This window comes from Medicago truncatula, chromosome 1 (genome assembly GCF_003473485.1).
Source record: "Medicago truncatula cultivar Jemalong A17 chromosome 1, MtrunA17r5.0-ANR, whole genome shotgun sequence".
NCBI classification, from domain to species: Eukaryota; Viridiplantae; Streptophyta; class Magnoliopsida; order Fabales; family Fabaceae; genus Medicago; species Medicago truncatula.
Genome location: NC_053042.1, coordinates 2,287,433 through 2,312,193, shown reverse-complemented (window position 1 = coordinate 2,312,193; position 24,761 = coordinate 2,287,433). Strand labels below are relative to the sequence as shown.

The 24,761-nt window shown below is 30.7% G+C and overlaps 1 protein-coding gene across 1 annotated transcript; it reads right to left on the bottom strand.

Annotated features, from left to right (window-relative positions):
- Nucleotides 1-14,764: 14,764 nt before the first annotated feature.
- On the bottom strand, nucleotides 14,765-18,277 carry LOC11420865 (cytochrome b-c1 complex subunit 7-2, mitochondrial). The gene is made up of 4 exons (XM_003588670.4): nucleotides 18,086-18,277; nucleotides 17,841-17,998; nucleotides 16,703-16,750; nucleotides 14,765-15,126 (listed from the first exon to the last, which is right to left on the bottom strand). The coding sequence occupies exons 1-4, from the start codon at nucleotides 18,177-18,179 to the stop codon at nucleotides 15,058-15,060; spliced, it is 369 nt and encodes a 122-aa protein (XP_003588718.1). The 5' UTR covers nucleotides 18,180-18,277; the 3' UTR covers nucleotides 14,765-15,057.
- Between the last annotated feature and the right edge of the window lie 6,484 nt (nucleotides 18,278-24,761).

Genomic DNA, 24,761 nt, shown 5'->3' with positions numbered 1-24,761 from the left:
TAAGTCTATCGAGCCTCCCTATGTCCACTTCTTACAATTTGTACAAGTTCTAAGGTACCCTAATGTCTTTCTTTTCTTAATTATTTTCATACTCCAATTTCTAAGTCTATGGATTATTTTCTTTGAAGCTTGTCCTCCTTTTCCTTGTGAGTACCTCGTGGGTTCTAGAGTTCGGCTAGGAAGAAGAGCTCTCAAGGTAAGGGCGGTATTCCGTAGAATTATATATTCATAATCTCATAAGGTAAGTTGAACGTAAAACCCTCCTCCTAATTAATAAGAGGAGGAAACTTGAATATAGATAAAAAAAATGAAATATATATATTAATTTTTATTGCATTTCATGTGTGGTGGAATAGTATTATCTTTTGTGGGATAGCATGGCATTCTGTTTGAGTTCCTTGGGTTAAAGAAAGAGAAATGATATATGAACAACTATTTTTTGATAACTTTTGCCTTATACTCACATTATGTTTTTACTTTCTCACTTGATTGCTTTGGTTTTTGTGTCAATACCTTATTTTCTAAATAAAATTTTGGTTGTATCAAAAGTTGTCATATAATTGAATATTCAAATAACACAACTCTTAAATAAAAGATGATTTGATGAAGGTTTTAAAAGAAAGTTTTAATTTTGATTGAAGTTTGTGAAAGTGATGATGATTTTAAAAGATTATACATCATGCATAACATGGCATATAGTTGTATCATAGGTGCCAAATGAGGCGATTAGCACTGTGCCAAATGAGGCGATTAAGACTGTGCCAATTGGGCGATTATCAGTGTGCCAATTGGGGCGATTTCTTATTATGCCAAATGGGGCGATTTGTCTTTAGGTGTCAAATGGGGCGATTTGTCTTTAGGTGTCAAATGAGGCGATTATATTACTATGCCAATTGGGGCGCTATCCTGATCATGGTCTAGTTGCATCTCATGCATCATTTGCATAAAGTTAGTATTTTAGTTTCTGTTATTTGTATTGAGATTTTCACTTTTATGTGGTGAGTGCTTTATTGTGTTGGAACAAAATGTGTTTAACATTATCCTTTAAAAGTTTTGATGATAACAAGGTATTAAAAATTGTCAATTGGATATGCTAATATTTGTTCAAGTGTACAAGACAATAGACAAAAATTTGACATCTTAAAAAGGTTCTGGAAGAACAAAAGAGAGCAAATGAATCATCAAAAAGGAAGTTTGTAGCATCTGAAGAGAAGCGCTCCTGAAGACAAAAGTGCTCCTGAAGTGATGACGTCATCAGAAGCAAGTTCATCAGAAGCATCTCATCAGAAGCAACAATCACTAGAAGCTAAAGTTCATTAGGAGATGCAAGACTTAAGGCTTCAAAGGTTGTTCAATGGATTTAATCTCGTCTAATCATTGTAGAAGACTGGAAGAGTTAAGCAACTATTTTGAAATGATTTGAAGGCATTGAATGCTTGTTCGTCAAAGAGCGTTGACAAAGTACAATTGTACGAAGTGTACAACCACTACCTCGACTACTCTGTTTTTGTCTCTGCTACAAGACAAGAAAAACAGCTTTACCTGCAACGATGTTCCCTCTCAATTGGAATGGATTTGAAATTGATCCTTTGGAGGACAATAACCATATCAGGCAAAAGATCATTGATGATTGATCAAAGCTTCAAACAACTATATTTTGATGTGTTGGCAATTCACAACGTCTCTTTCACACCTCTATATAACGGAGTGAAGACTTAGAGAATGGCAAGGACTCAACAACAATTTACAAAGTGTCAAAACTCCGTTGAAATTGTTCTGCATTCAAAAGTTCGCTTAGAATTTCTTATCAAAGTTCATATCTTAGAAATTCTAGAGTCTTAAGAGTTTGTATCTGATTTGTATTGTGAACACCACTAATTGTATATCAAGTGTTCAACCTCAAACATTTTTATGTGTAATTCTGTTTGAATTAGAAGTCTCTTGAAGTTGTGCTTGAGCATTAGAAGTCTCTTGATTGTGTTTAGGAGCATAGGAAGTCTCTTGCAGTTGTGTTTGAGCATTTGAAGTCTCTTGCTAAGTTTAGCAGTGAGTAGTTGTAATCAGATAACACTTTAGAAGTAGAACTATATCTGCTTCTGATCAGTATTTTCTCATCTTCATATTGTTTTTCTTATCTTGTGTCTTTATGTCTATATGATTGTATTTTTGTGGTTTAGGAATACTGACCCCTTACAACCAACATTTTAGGTTTTATGTCTATATGATTGTATTTTTGTGGTTTAGGAATACCGACCCCTTACAACCAACATTTTAGGTATGAATTTGAAGATTTGAAGCAAGAATGATGTTTAACTTGTACGCTCGCGGGGAAATAAACTTGGGTTTTTCTTAAATTGTAATTTAAAATAATTCTTGAAGTTTATTATTATTTTTTTAGTAATGTCTTGGATTAAAATCCAGGGTGTTACAGTAACCCTTTTTTTTTTTTTTTTTTTTTAAGAACTCGAAGAAAATTGATTTATAAAGAGTACCAGGGATAATGAATTAACGATTGCACCCAAATTACAAATAGCATATGCTACTAAACGAAAGCAAATGACATATGCTAATATTTGTTCAAGTGTATAGGACCATAGACAAAATTTGACATTTTAAAAAGGTCTTGGAAGAACAATAGAGAGTAAAGAAATCAACAAAAAGGAAGCTTAAAGCATATGAAGAAAACTGCTTCTGAAGACATAGTGCTCCTGAAGTAGTGACGTCATTAGAAGCAAGTTCATCAGAAGCTACAGTTCATCAGGAGATGCAACATAAAGCTTCAAAGGTTGTTCAATGGATTTAATCTCGTCTAAGCATTGCAGAAGACTGGAAAAGTGAAGCAACAACTAGTTTGAAAGAATTTGAAGGCATTGGATGTTTGTTCTTCAAAGAGCGTTGTCAAAGTGCAATTGTATGAAGTGTACAACCACTACCTCCACTACTATGTTTTTGTCTCTACTACAAGACAAGAAAAACAGCTTTGTCTGCAAAGATGTTCCTTCACAATGGAAATGCATTTGAAATTGATCATTCATAGGACAATAACCATATCAGGCAAAAGATCATTGGTGATTGATCAAAGCTTCAAACGACTCTATTTTGATTTGCTGGAAATTCACAACGTCTTTTTCACACATCTATATAAAGGAGTGAAGACTTAGAGTTTTATACAGAATAATAAAATGAATTACAAGTGCCAAAACTCTGCTGAAATTGTTCTGCATTCAAAAGTTCACTTAGAATTTCTTATCAACTTTCATATCTTAGAAATTCTAGAGTCTGTATATAATTTGTATTGTGAACACACTGATTGTATATCAAGTGTTCAAGCTCAAACATTTTTCTTGTAATTCTGTTTGAATTAAGAAGTCTCTCGCAGTTGTGCTTGAACATCAGAAGTCTCTTGATTGTGTTTAGGAGCATAAGAAGTCTCTTGCAGTTGTGCTTGAGCAATTTGAAGTCTCTTGCTAGTTTTAGCAGTGAGCAATTGTAATCAGATATTACATAGTGAACTCTCCTTGGAAGTGCAAGGGGACATGACTGACTTCCGGTTTGTGGAAGAAACCTGTATAAATTGCTTTGTGTCTTTCTTCTCTCTCTCTCTCTCTCTCTCTCTCTCTCTGTTTTATCCGCTGCATCTAGTTATATACATCACTTCAGAAGTAGAACTCTATCTGATTCTGATCAGTGTTTTCAGCTTAGGAGAAAACGAAGAAAAAGTTAGAGTTGAAGATGAGGGTTTATTGGTCCTTTCTCGTTTGCTTGAAACAATGAAGGGTATTTTTGTCTTCACAATCAAATTTAATCTGACTCAGCAACCTTATGTCATATTTACCATGGACATGTAAGCAAAAACGCGTCACAACAACAAAATAATGGGATCAGGGGACTAAATTAAAATTGATTAGTAATCGCAAAGTTTGTTTGAAAGGATTAATAATTACATAAGCGTTTTACATATTTAAGTCATGAAACTAATATTCCATTGTGTAAATGACATACTTCCCTAAGCCACCTAATATCTGTTACTAACATATTTTCATTTCTCCTTCCAAAAAAAAAAACATATTTTCATTTCTAATATTTCCACTCGTTAAACACATAAATGTAGAAGTATTATATACATTTAAACATGTGAGCACATAAACATCAACAACAAAAACGTACATGCATAAATCAGTAATTATATTAATTAATATGCGAACACATTTAACATAAAAACATACACGTTGAACTCGTGTAGTTCTCAATATGAAAAAAAAAACTAAAAGGATAAAACATAGAGATGTGAAAAACATACAAGAATAGCTAAAATCTAGAGTGTTTTAAACTTCATTTTCAAAGTGCCATCATATTTACGTTTTAACCGAATATTTTGATAACTAGTTTAAAAGAGGTTTATTTTATCCATCGGGCGGGGATGGATCCATGGATACTCATTAACATCTCTAATTGTATTCGTACAATTTGAGAACAATTGACATGCAATTTCAAGTTTGTTAAAGCATAGCACACAACATTGTTGGTGCACGTAATGAATAACAACACCTCTTCGCCATAGTTCCACCTAGGTTGCTAATATGTCTTGAAGTAATCTCCAACCATGCACATTTTTTTTTAAGACACTGAATAAAAGTGGTATGCTACTTAACACCATGATTTAATAAAACCAATCTACCTCCAATTGATAAACGTCATTCCAATTTGAGAGTATATTCTACATTGCCTTAATTACCGAAATCCACGTTGAATATATTCTTGGATTTGTATAGTGTTAGGAATTGAATTTATAAATACTAGTTTAATCAATTTTTTTTTACTTTGGCCGTTTAACCAGTTTTAATTGGTTGTTAGTTACATAATCAAAAACTACACTAGTTATAAATACTTGAAGTATTAAGAGTATTATTTGAATCTTTAATTTATTTATTTTTGTTACAGATTTTTTAATTGATTATATATTTATGAATAATGCGTCCATATGAATTATTATAGAATGTGAAGCTTCCAGTGTTCATAAATTATCTTGTCTCAACTGTTCCAATCATCTTCCGTTCGAAATTATTGATTTATATGACTTATAGCTTTTTAAAAAATTATCAACTTAGAGAGATAGCAAGACACAAACCGACAATTATAATATTTTGATCATTCTATTTCTTAAGCAGGTTTTTTTTTTTGTTGGGATAAACAAGTTATTTATATTCTTGAAAATTAGTGTATTTATAAAGGTATTGCTCTAGCTGAGCTTGATAACGCAAACTTGTAACTTTAGTATGTGCATTAAGATGTTGGAGAATCCTTTGACGTGGGAAAGAAAAATGTATAACTCTAATCCCCTAAAAAAAAGTATTGTTCAAATTTTTAATAATTTAGCAGTTAAATGGTTGAGGGTAAAATAATGAAAAAAAAAGGTGAATGTCCCACCAAAAGAACCGCAAAGTACAAATTATAAAAAGGGAGTGGTCCAAAATAAAAATATACCGACATTAGCAGAAAGAAATGGATCATGTGGCTATGGTGAGCATATGGCTGAGATTTACATTTGATAAAGACATTTCATCCAACAAAACAGTTATCTGGCTGCATAAAATCGAAAGCCATACAAATTTCCACGTACCATGCATTTAAGAAAACTGTCTCCTATGAATTCCAAGATAAGATTTTGGGAACCAATACATGATCCCTTGGCCCCAAAATCCAATAGTTTCCAAAACTTCTACAGTGTCTATAATGCTAGGTTGATCTATATGACTCATAATAATTGCTTATAAACTTGGGGGTTCATGAACTTAAGGATTGAAGAAGCTTTAGGAGATAAAAGACTAGAAATGGAATCTTGGTCAAGGTCATGTTACAAGTTACAAGTTACAAGTTAGTAGCATGTTAAGTGAAATGGTGTATTTATTGTGAATTGCACTAAATTTCTTAGCAAAATCTAGGTCATGTTTACTTGTCCAAAACATTTTTGTTTTCACTTTTTAGAATATGTGTTTATTTGAACTTATTAATAAGAAGATGAGGTACTTTTAAAGTGAGTCATTGTGATAAAGATAAGATAAAATGTGAGTTAGAAATGGTGTATTTCAAAAAATAATGACAATATATTCTTTTGATATTTCCATAGTTTCTAGAAATGCAAGTCAATTGTTCACTACAAGAGTCTAATTTTTCTTTGTTAACAAGCAAGAGTGATACAAATTTTAAGAAATGAAAATAGAAAATATCTCTAGTTGGATTACGAGCCACTTATAGTCATAGAAGTTCTTCGTTTCCGTTAATCTCAAACATTATATATTTCCAAGTGTATACTTGCTAATTTACGATTTATAATGTTTTTCGGTGAGTGTAAATTAACAATATCCATTATATTAAGGAAAACTATGATACTTTGAATATTGTACTCTTTTTTTTTTTTTTTTTTTTATAGATAATATTTAACTTTTTCCCCCTAGAAAATAGTATTGTACTTTTTTTATTCGCTAATGTTGAGAATTGACACAAAATTGATGATTGAAGTTTGGCAATAATCGTGTCTCGATATGGAGAAATCGTGGTATGATTTGATTAAAGTTTTGAAGGTTTGGCTCGACAAAAATCGTAGTCTGGAGGGATAAAATCGTGACACGATTTCTACATAATGTTAATATTGTACTGTGTACTAACGTGAAATCGTGGCATGATATGTGTAAATCGGGGCGCAAATTTGACAGGATTTGTGCACTATATAAGGCTTCATTCTTCATGTTTTGTGTAGAGCGTCAAGAGAGAGAGAGAGAAACATGAGAAGTCAAGGGAGGTAATTTTAGGGTTGAGTGTCTTTGGTGAGGGTTCTCTTGAGTTAGGAAATATTTGTAAACATCTTGGTCGAGTGAAATCATTGAGTCTTTTGCTCTTTGAAAGAGATTGGGAAAAAGGTAGAAAGTAAGTTTTTTTTTTCTTGGTGAGCTTGTTGAAGATAATTTCTTGTAACCCTTTTATATCTTTTTGTAAAGAACTTATTGATAGTGGATTGAAGAGATCAATCTTTCCCTTAGGGTAGGTCATTGTTGGTCCGAACTGAGTAAACATTTCTTGGTATGTTTGTTTTTCTTCTCTCTTTACTTTTGTTTGTGGATTTGGGTTTTTCACTTGATTCCTAAATTAGATTTGGGTATGTTATTGTTGTTGCTGCTTATTGTTACTTTGATATTGATTGCTAGTTCCTTTACTCCACACATGTAAGTTTATAAATTTGATTTTGATGCCGAATTCACAACAACTAAATTTTTATCCCATTATATTTTTCTTAGCAAAGTTTAATTAACGAGATGCATATATTATTTAAGAAGAAATGTTATAAATATTCAAATTTTATGGATATATCAAATTGTTATCTCACTGTCTCATCAGAAACAACAACAAACAAAAAAAAAACCCTTAAAAAGAAAAACAAAAAATTATTGTTTATCTCACTATCGTTATCCTTTTTTTCAAGAGTCTTCTCACTATCGTTATCTTATCCCTTTGTTTTGTTTATATTTAATTTAATAGTACACTATATCTATGTAAAAAGGACTATAGAGTTTATACTTCAATACACAACTATATTATTAAGTCTTTTAAAAAAATAACCATTATTATAATAATACTTCATAACTGGTTCTTAAAAAATTAGTTGTGCAAAGACAAGGATAATTTGGGATTGTGTTTTCAAATGGTTGGATTGGAATGCAAGAGATTGAGGGGCTGAGTTGGTTGATAATTTTTTATGCTTAATTCATCATGTAGAGGGAAGAATGAAAAAAAAAAGTTATATTATTCTTTGAATGCGTAACAAGGAATATAATAGTCCTTTAATGTATTGAAATTTTAAAATAGTATCTAATTATGCATTTTATTAATTAAAATAGTCTATTATGTTAAAATGCTTATTTAATTGTCATACTGGTCAAAATAATCTATAAGTACCTTTATAAGTAATTACTTATTGTCATATTAATTCATACATGAAAAGAGTTAATATCGGCATTGAACGACTAATTTTACGTCAATGACTATCTTAACCAACAAATTGCATAATCAGAGACTATTTTAAAATTTCGATACATTGAGAAACCAGAATAACTATTATCCAAAAATAATAACTCATTTAATTTAGTTAACAATGTCGTGGTGTATTTGGTTGGAGCACACCAATGTTCTTTTCAATGGAAAAATTGACAATACTATGGAGGTTGTAGATCGGATTAAGAGATTGTCATGATTTTGGTTTATTTGTGGGAAAGGTAGAAATAAAAATTCTGTTTTCTCAAATTGATGGATTAACCCACTCACTTGTCTTTAATGTATTTCATATAGATATAAGCTTGTTATAATGGATTTTGAATACCCCCTTATTCTCTCTTAAAATAATTTTTTCTTATAAAAAAACTAGCCGACATATGATATTTTTTTTAGGGAAGCCTATGAAGGTGAATTTTAGGGTGAGGGTTCAATTAAGCCCCTCACCAGTGAACCACCATGAATAACAATAAGAGCCATTAGATTAATTGAGTTCATATATCTTATTATATATCATATACACTGAATTACACTTATCTTTTTCTTTACTTCCCTTATCATCCCCTCTATTCCTTCAATCTTTGAATTCATAATCACAACGGAATGGACGGCGTGGTGGTAATGGTAACGATCACAAATCAATCATTTTTATCAAAAAATCTCATGACATTTTACAACATCACACACTCTAATCCAGCAAAAGTGATTTTATGAAAATTAGGAATATAATAAAAAGAAAGTAAAGAGGGTAGAAATTCAATTGTCGAACATAGGATTATGATTATTTATACAAGAATACACCAACTTTCGTTAGAATTTGCTAAACTTTTCTTTTGGTTTAATTTTTGGGTATTTGTCCAATATATGTGTTAATGTTAGACATAATTTACTAATATACACTACCAGAACATCGTAATCAGATGTAGTGGTGGACCATGCTACGCTTAACCATGGTGGAGGCGAAGCTCTGCCATGGTCCTTGTGCAAGACAAAGTGAGATTTGCTAGAGAAAGAGCGTGGTTGGAGAGACGAGAGATGATTGTGTGTGGTTATAACTAATGAAATCATATAAATTTATTTAATTCAATGATCGATCAAAATGGTATACCGGTGAGGGACTTGATTGAACCCTCACCCTAGAATCTATCATATATGAATAATAGTTCTCAAAGAAATAATATTTAAGTCAATTATTATAATAAAAAAATGAAGGCAATATTTTCTTTTGATTTTGTTGGGAAACCAACAAACGAAAATTTTAACACAAACGGAAGCATACTCCCTCAAAGTTAAAAAGAAATAAAATGATACTCATAAATTTAAGCTAAAGTGCACTTTTCATCCCTTAAGTTTTAAAAAGTTGCGATTTTGATCCCTATGAAAAAATGACAAAAGTGACCCCATGTTTAGTGAAATATGCTTTTTTGACCCCATAATATAAGGGAAATATGATATTTTAACCCCTTATCTTCTCAAAAAGTTGCGATTCTGACCCCTTTTTTGGGATACGTGGCGTCTTCTCAGTAATTTTAGAACGAAATGGACCAAAATTGTAATTTTTTTTAATAAGGAACCAAAATCGCAACATTTTAAAACTTAAGGGTCGAAAAGTGCACTTTAGCCATAAATTTAACATGCCTCCCCACTTTATATCCACATGCATCATATTATAAAAAAATAACATTTAATTGCTCAACTTGCAATTTTTACAAGAACGCAATTGAAAATTCTTTCACACAATTTTATAAAGATAAATTGTAAATCCTCTAAGTGTGTGTTTGAGTTAGCTTTTGCAACGCAAAGATCACGTTCCGAGGTAAGTTGGACGTGAAAATCTTGAAGCTACAAAAACAAACTTTTATGAAAACATAAAAATCCACCGTAATTCTCTAGAAACCACCGATAAACCAAACCAGCACTAAAAACACTAAACTATCTGATTCTCCAATACATACATGAATAGAGTTTCTACGGTGAGTTAAACTCAAACTAACTCTTGATATATATATATTATAACTAACTACTTCTTTCTTCTTCACGGTACTCGACATGAGAGGTTGATAGTATCCACTTTAAAACAAAATATATTTTCTTCATCTACAATTTAATATTTCTTCACTTTGTCATCAATTTCATCCTCACAAGGAGGAGCCTTCAATTTGACTGCCTTCTTCTTTAGACTTTGTAACACTTAACAATGCACATATCTCTTGATTGAAATATTTTTATCATGTTGATCAACATAATTCTTTTTTACTTGCTCACCTTTTGTTGCTAGTATTTGATTATCTTTAGAATATTTATCACCATTCATCATTTGTTGACTCTCATTCAATGAATTTTTCCATGCTAAAATTGACCACATTAGTGATTTATAAGATTATCACAATGAAGCCAACAAAGTAATAAATCATGATATCGTCTCATTGAACTTATTAATGTGATAAAAAAACATTACCTTCATCTTTCATCTTCAAAAATTACAAATCTATTTTTCTTTCACTTGATTTTTCTTTTTCTAAAGTATATCACAATCTCTTGAATCAAATAGTCTTGGATTGTACACGACCATAAGAAAGAAGACTATTCTCCTATCAAACAAAAGAAGATTCAAATAAGAGAACTTACTTCTCTTCTCTACAAATGAATGACATAGTGCACTACAATATTTCTCTTATTCTCTTGATTGGAACTTCAACTATGATTTAGCTGTAAAAAAATCAACAAGAGGAAAACTTCAAATTAAACAAGAAGCAATACCCACATGAGAAGTAAAAAGGCAACTTATAAATTTTTCTGTGATTCTAAACTTCATAATTACATCTACAATCTCACAACAAATTATTTTATTACTCAACTTGCACTTTTACAAATAGAAAATTACAAACCTTCTTGCATAATTTTTTTATGAAAAAATTGTAAATTCTCTCTAAGTCACACAACTATCAAAGTGTCTAGTACATTATTCAGAAAAAAATCTCCAATTTACAAAAATGATTAGAGTTATTATGGTGAATTTTTTTAAACCAACTCTTTATTACTTTATATTTATGAAAAATATTAACAAATGTCTTTAGGACATTGTTTAAGGAATTAACATATGTATTTTTGACATAAAAAATGTGTATTTATAAGTGACAAATATTTAATTTGTATTTTCAAAGCAACATTTCCTTTTTAAGATTTCATAAACAATACTCGAAACATCTTTAATGAGGAGTCATTTACTTAATAATGAACTCAACGTGTTGATGACTCATATTGGATGAAGAAAAAATGAATGCATGTTAGTTAATGACAACTATATACAATGACTATCTCTTTTCAACCACTAACGATTCCCATGAGTAAAATAGAAGAAAAATCGATAAAAATTTGTCTCGCCATCTCAAATTCATGTGATTCTTGTTTTTTTAAATTTCTTTTCTAAATACACATCTCAAAAGGTTCATGAATGTTCTATTTACAAATACTGATTTTGCCATCTAAAGACTTAGAACGTAGTTTATTGTCTGTTTACCTTCTACTCATATATAATTAATCCTTGATATATGATAAAATTTGATTGGATATAAATGCACATTTTAAAGTCAATATTAGTGAATTTGTTTAAAGGCTCTTTCTATATTTTTTAGGAGTTGAATGAGTATTCAATTTGGCACGATAGATTGATCTCCCTATTTTTGTCCTATGTACGTCATACTCAAAACTTTAGGAATAGCTATTAACTGTTGTGGACATATATGAGCGACTTAATAGACCGGTGGATGGCTTTGTTAACGTAGGACATCTTCTCATGGATTCACGTGGAATGTCTATTATGGTTAGGAAGTGGATGATTTTAATATGTGTTGCTTTAACCTCCTGTGATATATAACACTTTTGATTTTGCCTCTCATAAAATAAAAGTTTTAGATTATATCCTTGTAAAATAAAGATTCTTTATGATTGTCCCTTGTACCCAATGACTCAGCAGAATCTCTGATGTAACGTTGATGTGGCACATTGACTCAACATTTTTTGATTATGTGACACTATGACTGTGTATTTTTTATTTTTTAATGCCTCACATGTGTATAATTAAGCGACGCATCATTATTTAATTAAAAACAAAAGAAAATACATAAAATTAAAAAATTATATATATCTTTATCATTTTATTTTTCTTTTCATATGTATTAAAAAATAAATATTTTTATCATTTATGATTATAATCTTCATCTTCTTTCTTAGAAGAAAAATGATATTTGTACAACCATTTTGCTACAACTTTTTAACAACTTTCTCTCTCATACTCACATGATGTTATTATCTTCACTTTTCCTTTTTCTCTCTCCATTGTTTTTGACCAATCAAAAGAGAGGAAAACAAAGTTGTCATCAAATGGATGTACAAATATCATTGTTCTTCTTAGAAACCCATAAATTTTTTTATTCATCTCTCTTTCCATTAATTTTTTTTATTCTTTCCATTCTTCTCACTTCTTACTGCAGAACAAAATCTTCCATCCTCAACAATTTAGTTTCAGCAAAGGTAACAGAAAAAAAAAAAAAAAAAAAAAAAAAAAAAAAAAAGAGAAAATCAAAGAAGAGAGGAGAGGGAGGGAGGAATCCACCGCCATCGGCGTCAACCTCGGTCACCGTCGTCAGCCACCCTAAATCTGATTGAGATTGAGATTTTAAGAACCCTAAATCCCCAAAATCATATTGGGATCTTTCCGAAATGCTTCTTTGTTTTGAATTTGTGTTTTTTTTCGATTTGATGTTTCAGTTCCGGTTCCGGCTCAAGGATACAATTTTCATGCTAATGGGTTTGAGATTTGATGAACCAAAAATCAGGAGGAATAGATATGAACCAAGAAAGAAAGAAGAGGAGGGTTTGATAAATGATTGACTCACAGAGAAGGAATTATATGGGTTTGATGGTTCAATGAGAAGGAGAAAGAGCTATGTTGTTGGTTTGGGAATGAGAGAGAGAGAGAGAGAGAGAGAGAGAAGGGGGAGAAGAGAAGAGAAGATAGAAAGAAGAAGAAAACGAGGAACAGAGAAGAGAATTTTTTTTATATAATTTTGTTTTTAAAAACCAAATAAAAAAGATTTTGTAAACTAAAATTTTAATTGTTTTTTAAAATAAAAAAAATGAAAATAGAAAAAACGAATTATTTTTTTTAAATTTTTAAATTTTTTAATTATAAATGATGTGTAAACTCTTTTTTACGTGGCATAAAAAAAAAAACAGAAAAAGAAAAAGCCACATCAAAGATTCTGCTGCTGAGTCGGTTCAGGGGTCAATCCTAAAGAATCTTTATTTTATAAGGATGGAATCCAAAACTTTTTTTTATAGAGGACAAAACAAAAAGTGATCTATATTACATAGGGTTAAAGTCCTATTAACCCTTTTAATATCATGTGTTCTCCTAATAAAGAAAATGAGGCAAGTACGTTTCAATTACTCTCAAATTTTTCGAGACTACCGTGGAGAAATAGGCTTAATTACATTTGTCTACAATTTAGTGTTTGTATGGTTTTGATCTCTTTTTTTTGTGTGAATTTTCTCAATTTCAATTCTCCATATTTCCAAAATTGAAAATTATACAAAAGTAGTTTTTTATATGTTAATTTTTCATATAAAATAAGAACATATATACAGTACTTGTGAAATTACCTCGCAACTTTCTTTTTTAAAAAACCTTTTAAAAGAATAGGGAGAATGAAGTCCATTGATGTGCCCCCATAATGCATTGCACATATTCTAAACTCTTGGACTAGAGTATTTTAAAATTAATTTTGACTCCCTCCGCAAAATGATGATATTTTTGTGCAAAATAATCATTTAAAACTTGTCTACACCAAATATGAATGCATGTCTGCGAGAGAATTCAAATCCCCCTTTTTTTTTTTAACAATGTGAGAATTCAAATCTTGTTTCATCACATTATGTGATTTTAGCCCTACAGCTAAACTCAACACTGTTGGAAATGATTTTTCTTTTGGGAAAAAAAAAAAAAACTACAAATTCCTGAACATGCATTCCACCGTGAGTATGCAGGTTGACATGGTAAAATAAGCATTTCCAGCATAAAAAAAGCGTACTATATACATTTTAGATGGATAAAGTTAAGATCCTACAATTTGAATGGAAGAGTTAGTCAATTTCAGAGTAATTCTGAATCTAAGTTTGGTGATATACAGATTCGAGAACCTCTCTTTTTCACTCCTTAATCCTCGAACCTCTCTGTTAACCCTTCGGTAGCTTGCATAATTTTGGATTTCGACGAGAATATGTTGCCCTTATTAATCACTGTCTTGTTTATTTCTTCTTCTTTTAATCCACTTATATTTCCCTTCTTTAAGATCGTCCCTTCTGTTGAGAAGATGTACACGTGAGTTTAGGATACTTCTCTGGCTTTATATTCACCGAGGAGATATGTGTAGGAATACTCAAACACAAATTTAATTTTACAGGATTCTTAGAATAATAATTCCAACACCCCAAAACATGACTTGAGTTTAGTAATTACGGTACTCTGCTATTATTCTATTAGAAAAAAAAATTTGGTTACAATTCTATTAGAAATTAGAAATAGGTATATGGACTTGCATTATTATCCTGTAAAAAAATATTCCACATTTCGCACTCTAATTGAAGAGCATCACAAACAGCACAGTTATCATTTTGATCCTTGAACAATTACAACATTTTTTATTTTGGGAAGTCTGAATGCGAGGTCTGTTCATATAAAATATACAACAGCTATATCTACCAAACAAGAAATGATTCCAATAAAGACAATGGGTAAGCCATAAATTATAAAGGCAAACGAGTTTGTTGTTGCCATTTATTAGAAAATGCCCGAGAGGGAAAGTTTACAGCACCAAAAAAATGTGGTCCATATAAAGATTCATCAAAGCTGTCCAAGATTTCATCATCAACCAAAACATTCTACGACAACAGTAGTACATTTTAACATCCAATTCCAATCAAAATAGCTTCAAGCGATACTACTCAATGCACTTATGGAAGGGTTCGTTGATACAGGGGCAAACCTCCCAATGCTTCACGCTCTGCTCGTTCCCTCTTCACCTGAAAATTGTGGGTCGAAAAGCATTTAGCATTTAGCATTGGTGATGAAAATGGAACAAAAACAACGAGGAAAGAAAACGCAAATTGAAATGATTTTATAATTGTTTGGATGCAGAGAACAACGAAATTAAATTCAAATTTTCTCCTCTCATTTAGTTGAATAGAAAATGAGAGGATGTATATATAAATGACAAAAAGTACCCTATTAGTTAACATGTTAAATAAAGAACCATGATGTTGACAGTGTCAGTGGTGTCGATGGCAGAAGGCCAAAAACTTGCCGTATAACCAATGGCGCGGGCCATGACGGGCATCCCTTCACAAATTTCCTATGGTGGTTGTTTAAAACTCTGACACATAATTCTACCATAGTGGCTACCATGACCACCATTTAACAACACTGGACAGTGTGTTTAATTCAGAAGCAATAGCTTAAGGTCTTCAACTGGGAGTGGTTCTCTATGGGACTCTCAGAATACGAACATAGAAAAAACACCTAGATCAAGGATAAACACATAGATGGCAGGGGATGGAAATAGAAGAAAAGAAAGTGGAAATCCTTGAATCTAAACTGCATCCAACTTCCATGTGCAAAAGTTCTACTAAATTATCAACAATCTGTTACCCATATGCATCAGAAACTATGTAAGAGAACAACCCGGTAACAAATCCAACTTATCAATGCGTTCCATATCAGCCGGTATCATGCCCCAACATCGGGTCTCCACAGTACTCAGCTCAAGAGTTGTTCAACCTCAGGAATCCTTCCTCACAATCAAACTGCCATGACCCATGATTGCTATGTCTTTAGCAGGGCTTGGTTCTAAAGTGAAACTTCTAGACTAGGGGTAAAATTTGAAGGGTTTTTGGGTCATTAACCATGTTTAATACCGTCTACTTGTGTGGGGCACATATCTGGAAGCCATTAGTCATATACCCTGTCAAGACCCATCTACATGTGCAGGGCCCAATGAATTACAAAAATATTGCCTGTTTTTCATTTGATTACTATTTTCAAGGTTTTTCATTTGATTACTATTTTCAAAAACATTTTTATAAATAAAAAAGGTGAGAATGATGAAAATAAAGAATGAAAACAGAAATACAGACACAGGCTATTCTAAGCTTAAAAATAATTATTAATAATCCATCTACTCTAGCAAATATGAACTAACAAAAGGAACTACAAAAATGAATTGAAACATAAGATTTTTCATGTTTCTTAAATAAATTGAAAACAAAGAATTTCCAAAATTATGCTACTATATTGTTGAAATGGTTGAGTTCCACTCGCACCAAGATTTCTAACAATCTAAGCAATGTATTTAAGGATAAGATTGAAGTATATTTTGGGTAGTAGACAATCAAGACAAGCAAAGGAAGTAATATCAATTCACACTGTCAAGTTTAGTGCTAAGTGCTAACAAATGTTTAATAAAAAAAAGGCAATCAAGAAGTATGGAATCAGACTCCATATAATGTTATATCAAAACACGCACACCCACAATCACACAATTAGTTACTAATATTAACAAATAACTTAGAAACTGTCAAACAAATAAAACAAAGCACTTACAAAGGTCAGCATATCCTGAAGGTAGCTCCTGAATGGTGTTTGCATTGCCTGTCAACAACAGATACAAAGGATATGAGCGCTCAAAATTTGACATTTATGCTCAGAGCAATCAGAGACATGCTCTTCACACAACCACGTACCAAACAAGATATTTAGATCTTCTTTGATATGTTCAAATAAACAATACACAAATATCAAACCAAAGTATGTTCACAGAAAATCAAAACAGTACACTGCACAAGTGGACATTTTGCAAAATTTGAACTGTCCTGTAGAGATTATGTTTGCACTTTGCACATCCAGTGACAGTACAATGAAATAGAATACAAATTCTCATTTATTGTTTGGATAGTTTACAATAAATGTGGAATGAAATGCAACAAAAAATAAACAATATTCCTTTTTACACCTCCAAATTGGAGAAAGCAAAATGATGGTTTGTAAATGATATAACCCTAGTTTAAATTAGAATAAGAAAAACTCCAGGAGGATCCAACTCTATCTTGTGGTTGTATAAACATCAATTTTTTTTTTTATGTCTATACAACCACAATTGAGACAGCATTAGCTGCATTTCACTGCTATTCTATGCAATTTAAAACCTCACATGTGAAATGAAATAAAACTAAATTTCAATTAATTTGAACAATTAAAACAGTGAAACCCATCTCGTTATTTGATCTATTTAACTAAGATTCATCCATTTCCATCAATATATAAACACATCCACAAGGACTTTCAATAAATTTCTGTTATTCTCTATGTAGCACTGACACATCCAATGGAATGTGTGTCCGGTGTCCACACCGACACGACACTGACACATGTGATTAATTCAATTAATTCATTTTTTAATTTGTTTACCTGCGTCAATATGTCCATGTTTGTGTTTGTGTTGTGCACGTGCTTCATATGTTATTATTCTCAATCCCAATCTAAACAATGAAACGTAACTCACAAATTGATTCTATTACACTTCATTTCATCCATTTCTATCAATACAAACACACCCACAACAGTTTTCAACCAATTTATCAAGCTTCATCTAATTTCTAGCTAAAATTTTACAACAGCAACCAAAAACAAAACAAAACCGAAAAAATCATTTTTGTTTAAATTAACGAAAAACCAAACCAACCTGAAGATCCTCAGGAAGATACTCATGCTTCATGGAAAGATCAATAGCACGCTTAAGACGAGCATGGCGAGCATCAACAACCTCCTTTGGAAGCCGATTCAAAGCCTCCTTAATATCCAAATCGTAATACGGATCATACAGATCATCATATCGTAACCCTAATTTCACAAATCCAAAATTATTTCACAAATTAGGGTTTGAGAAATTGAAAAAACGAAATGAAGATTTAGGATTAAAAGATTAACCGTATTTGCGAAGACGTTTGGAAACAGCTTTCATGTGCTGAGCAGCGAACCAGTTTTTCTTTGGATCTACAATCGCTTGTAGCAAAGACGCCATTGTTGAGTTTTGTGTGTTCTCTCACTTCGATTCTGAGAATAACCGATGAAAATGAATTAAGTGCTTTTTTGTTTTGCGTTTTCAGCCCTAAAAATTCTCTCGGTTTAACACGACCAATTCCACTCTCCCTACGACGTCGTTTTGTTATCTCAGATTAATTTCCTTTCGATTAATATTTTTAACGACAATGCATATTATAAGCAAGGGCCGAGTTCGAATCCAGACACCCCAATTATTCACAAAAAAAAAAAAAAACGGTAACAGTTATGATAAGATTTATCGACATTCTAAAATAATTTTTTATCGTGCATTTTATTCTAAAATAATTTTTTATTGTGCACTTTATCAATTAAAATATTTTGTTAATATTATCATATCAGTCTTTTAATATGTAATTGAAAAAATATCAGTTTCTCAATATATTTATTTATCGACATATCAACCTCTATAAATATTTACTTGTTATAATCATTCCTTATAAAAAAAGTTGTTGTATAAAAAAAATAATTGAAGGACTATTTTAACATCTAACAAAGTGCATAAACAATTAAGAACTATTTTGAAAATTTGATACATTATATACAATTTTCACTTCTTTTTACATATTAAAGAACCAAAATGACTATTACCCGATTTTCTCTATGCGAAAATATGTATTTAGTAATCGCAACTATATCGGAAAAAAGATATCGGTCTTTGCAAAAAATAATTGTTCTAAACTCTTGCAAATTATCATACAAAATAATAATAATATCTATGTCTATTAATAAAGGCAATACCTATTAATAAAGGTAATACATTTTTTGGTGTAGCCTATTTTCCATTCCCAATTTACCCCTTACAACTGCTCAACAATTACAAAAATATAAAACAATTTTAACTTCTCCCCAATGTTCATCTGCGTGAAAGGAGTTAACACCATCAGAGAAAAAACAACAGATAGAAAAAATAAGGGAGATAGACAAATAAGTCTGATATTAATGTAAGTTCTTCTTTGCATATACTTCTTGCATACTAATTTACTTAATAAATCTTGAATTATTTTTGGTACCATCAACCTTTTGCTAATTCCGGGATTCACGTTTCTTTGCATCAAAATCATCCTTTTTGCTAATTCTAAACCGTTCATTTCGGTGTTTGTTCTAAATTCTTGATGAATGATTGCAGATTAGAACGTGAAATTAAAAGATGTAGGATCACAATATGGATTAGCCACAAGCGCAACATCAATAGACATAGAGGAGGGCGCCGTCAAGAAGCATGGTAACGACAACGACATTCTCCATGGAGTATTCGACAACGATGTAGGTCCTTCCTCACTCACTTCCATTTTACCGATTCTCATTCACAAAATAAAAAGAGGAAGAACATGGAATCTTTGTGATCATTGCAGCCACGTTTGTTCAATTATATTGCTTTTGCCCTCTGTTTGTTCAATTTTATCTTCTATTCTTCTTCCTTTTTTTAATGCAATTTCTTTTCTTTTTTTGTTACAGAGGAGAAAGGGAAACATCCAATCTATAACTATCTATAAAGGCAATACCAAAGTTTGGTATGGACTTTTTTTGCCAATTTCGCCCCTTAAATAAGACTATAATCTACTTTACACCCTTCATGGTAAGCAACTGCTTAGACTGTTAAAAAAGAAATTGTTGAGTCTCATCTATTAATTTATTGGTTACTGAAAATTTGTCAAGAATTGGATTCGACTATTAATTGTGTGTATGGGGAGGCAAACCAACAAAAATAGGAAGAAATAATATCATAATTCATTTCCTCTTCATTGTACCGCCATAAACTAATGTTATTCTATAGCCTTCCTATTCAATAAGCCCCATGTACAAAGGTATGTATAGTTGGCTATTTGATTTGGCAAATTCTATGGTACATCCACTATATTTGAGTGTATTGGTATACTCACTCTTTAAATTCATAGTTAAATGAGTTATTTTTTATCATTTATAATTATAATAACTAAATCTTATTCATCAAAAGTGTCAACGAAATAATTTTTTATTTTTTAAATTTTTATCATTCATAATTAAGAACATTCTTATTTTTTACGATAATATGTAAAAAAAAATTATTATGATTCTTATAAACAATTAAATGATGTTTTTTCTTATGAAATGTTGTTCTATAAAATATAAATATTGACAAATAGCTATTTACTACATAAAAAATGATCGTTCATTTATAAAATTAAGAAACAGGAGTACCGATACACCTCATTTTGTGAGTGTACCGCAGAAGTTCCCATTTGATTTTAGTTTCCTTCAATTTAACATTACCATATTTACTATAAACACTTGCATACACGTGTTCCTTATCTTAGTTGTAAAGAAGTGTATTTCTTCTTTGTTGTTTTAATTTTTGTTCCATAAAGGAAGCCACTTCTTGGAGCATAATGAATTATATGCAATTTTTCTTCATGATTGAAGCACTATTTCTGTACTCTATTTCTTATCTACTCTTCTCGGTTAATATAAATTCTGATATAATGGAAAATGTTCCGCATTTATATAGAAACTGATCATGTAATGGCAGTTAAAATCATTTCCTTATTCATATTGTTTATTTGCTCTATTATTCATTTTCAGTGTGAAGGATAATTTTTTTTTTTCCAATTATTTGGCGGTAATATATTCTTCACTTTTTCCAATTTAAAGGGAATGTTAAAAGTGGCAGGGATGGCAGAGAATTCAATGACAGATGGGAAGACGGAGTAGTTTACCACCACGCACGACAATGATTAGATTTTCTACTTTTATGTTGTTTTCTCCATGTCATTTGAGTCCTAATTTCATAATTGTTGCAAAGGGTGAAAGGAGACACGAAGAGGAAAGGAAGGCAGTTACATATCAGTAAATATGGTTTGATGCTCAATAAATATCTAACTTTCGTTTAACGAAAAAGGTGGTTACGTATCAGTAAATTAACTAAGATGAATTAGAAAATATTAACCATGATATATATACAAGAGGGATTAGAACACATTGCAACATGGTAATTAACTTTGTACATTTACTACTTTCGATTTTACCTTACAACTGTTACATTATTTTAGGTTGGAGAAACAACCTTAAAGTGTGGAAATTGGAGTCAATGAAGAGGAGCTGCCATCGGCCAAGATAGACAGAGATTTCCTCATTGTTTTCAATGTATGATACAAGAATTGAATTATACCAAAGATTTTTTTCTTCATTTTTGTCATTGTGTTTTTATTATTTAATCTTCTTATTTTGTTCTAACTGATATTTGAATTACGGTTTTTTTGAGTAATGGCATGCAACACAGAGCGTGCTCTCGAAATTCGGGTATCAAACCATTAATTGGTTTTGAACCTTCAATCTTTGAACTCCCAACTTTTATTCGTGAGAAGGGAAAAAGTGAGTAAAAACCCTTATGAGACTTTGGATTCGGGGGTTGGTTTCGAAAAGGGAAGGTGGTAATCACCCTTATTGACTACAAAAACCAACCGGAGTAAATATATTAGTTGTAATCATGACCATATAACTGGGAATGCTTTCATGTCATCCACATACATATATATTTATATATTTATGATGAAATTAAATTATACAAAGAAGGGTAAATATATTGTATACATATTCTATCCCAACACACAAACAAAAGAGGGCACTAATAAATCTACACTCTTCAGGTTTTTGATTCTAATATTTGAGAAAGACAAACTATATATTAATTTATTTTATGCAAAAAAAAAAAGGTAAAGTATACATGTGTTAGCGCAGTAGAAAGAGCGGACAGACGGACACGGGAGTGTCCGTCTGGACGCTAATAATAATAATAATAATAGTAATGGAAAATTCCTTTTCTCCTAAAAAAAAAAAGAAAATTCCTTTTTTCTGATCGTTCAATTCATGAATTGTTAGTCACATTTTTTTCTTTTTTACAGTTCGGTTCAATTTTATGTTTTTTTTATCTCTTCTACTATAAATAACCATTCACTTCCTAAAAAAAAAAAAAAACAATTTACTTGTAAATGATCCGCTTACATTTCTAAACCTGAGAAAAAACCCTCATTTCATAAAGTACTGACAAATATCTAAATTGTACAGGACAAGACTCAAATTATCAAATTAATACTAAAGTTACGACCGATATTAGTTAGAGCATCAACCCAAAAAATTGTTTCAGAGTAGAAGTGGTGTATCCTCATTTCATCGAAGGCTAACAAATGCCTAAATTAAGTAAGACAAACTCGTAAATCATCAAATTAATACCAAAGTTACAACCAATATTAATGCATCAACCCTCACCTCCGAATCCATATCCATATGAGTCAAACGTTGAATCCTTTAAACAAGATTTCTACCAAACGGACTAATATCCTCACATCCACTAAACATATTAGCTACCCATAATTCAGGAGAACTTCTACGGTACACCCACAAATTAAGGTGTACCGGTACTTTAACTTTAAAAATCTATATATTAACTATCATTTTTATGAAATAAAGAGCTATTTGTTGATATTTGTATTTTAGAAAATATCATTTCATTGTTTATAAAAATCATACTAATTTTTTTACATTTTATTGTAAAAAATAATCAAAATTATCTATTATGAGTACTAAAAATTCAGAAAAATTAAATTTTATTCCGTCGGCCTTTTTGATAAATAAGATTTAATTATTATAATTATAGGTGATAGAAAATAATTTTTCTCTTCAAAAAATAGCACATTTAACTATTAATTTAATGATTTGGTGTACCAATACACTCAAATCTTTAGGTGTACCATAGAATTTGTCATAATTCAACCACTTCATTTTCCCAAAGATTTTGAAAAACCTCATAATCACTCACACTCACCAGTTATAGCTCTAATATAAACACTATGCAAATGCTTGGAATCCATTTGATATTTGCCACGTGAAACCTTACCTCTAAAATGACTTCTCATGCAAGTAAACTCACCAACATATTTTCATAAGGCAAACCTTGTTCATCATGTCAAGTCTCCTCGGACCAAGATCTCAGAGTTTCTCAGGTTTGATTACTACGTACTTCATCTGTTTCAAACTACATGTCGTATTTTTATAATGTGTATTTTCATATAACTTATTTTGACTCTATTTTTTTAATTTATATATAAATACAAATTCTACCATGTAAGATGTTGTTCGATTAGTCTTGATAAATATTTTTAAAATATTAAATTTTTATAATTTTTATTATAGATAATTAAATATATCAACAATCAAAGTTGCTTAGACTCGGGTTTAAACACATAACTTTGTTTAAGGTATAAGAGAATCGTGTCATATCATCGCTTTCGAGTCTCTAAACTTATTTAAATAAATAGAGATGACTCCATCCGTCACAAAATAACTGAGTCATTTGCAAAAAAATAAATAAATAAATTGTCTCAATATAACGTAACTCGTTCATTTCACTTTCCAATGTAATATTAATTATTATTTTTTTGCAATTATAATTCTAGTTAATACTACTTTCATCACTCTCAATTCAACATCTTCTACTTTACATTTATGATAATAGTTAATACTCCCTCCGTTCTAAAATGTAAGGAAAAAAAACTCAATTTTTTTATCCCAAAATGTAAGCAAAAAAGACAAAAATTCATCCTATTTAATCTTGTTTTTAAAAAAACATCTTTTCCAAGAATTTTATTTGTTTATTCTCATAAAATTAAATGCAAATTACATTTAATTTTCTCTCTCTTCCACTTTCCCCACAACGAATAGCCAATGAAAATTCTTTTTACATATTCCTATAAAACTTATTTCAAAGAAAACACAAAAAACTATACTCTAAATTTTAATGTTTTACTCCCTCCGTTTCACAAGGAGTGTTGTTTAAGGTTTGACACATAGATTAAGAAATGGAATGAAGTAATCATTAAACATAATATTTTTACTAAACTGTCATTCCTTTATAAGAAAAAGACAAACTTAAAGATGCATTGAAAATTGTGAAAGAGAGAAAAGTTTGAGTATTTATTGAGGGTAAAGTTGAAAGAAAAAGATTAAAGTTGTATTGAAAATGTAAGGTGACATTCATTTTAATTTTTTTTTTTTTTTGCTAAAGTGACACTCATTGTGAAACCGAGCTAGGAGTAGTTTTCTTAATAAGTGTGATTTTTTTCTTACAATTTGGAACGAAAGGAGTATAACAATACTTGACGATGCCATTTAAAATCATTTTCCTCTCTTTTATTTGTAATCAAATGAGTTACTTAATTGGTTCCGATGGAGTACTTTTTTAGAAGCCAAAATTCATATTAGGAGTTGTTGTGAGAGAGTGGTAAATGCCAAATGGCAAGACCGCCAACAAAGAAGCAAGTAAATAATATTCACACGCATTTGACTAGTACTACTCAATTTAGCTCAACAATAACAATCATGTACAATTACTAAAAATAGTAACACAAAAAACAAACACAAAATCCTTCAAATTCAATTTCCTCAAACACCATATGGTTTTAGATTCTGCCTTAATTGGCATATATATATACTTTTTTTTTGTTTTCATTCCAGAAAACCAGAAAATCCGTTGTGAACATTATTCTTCATTCTTGCTAACAAACCGATA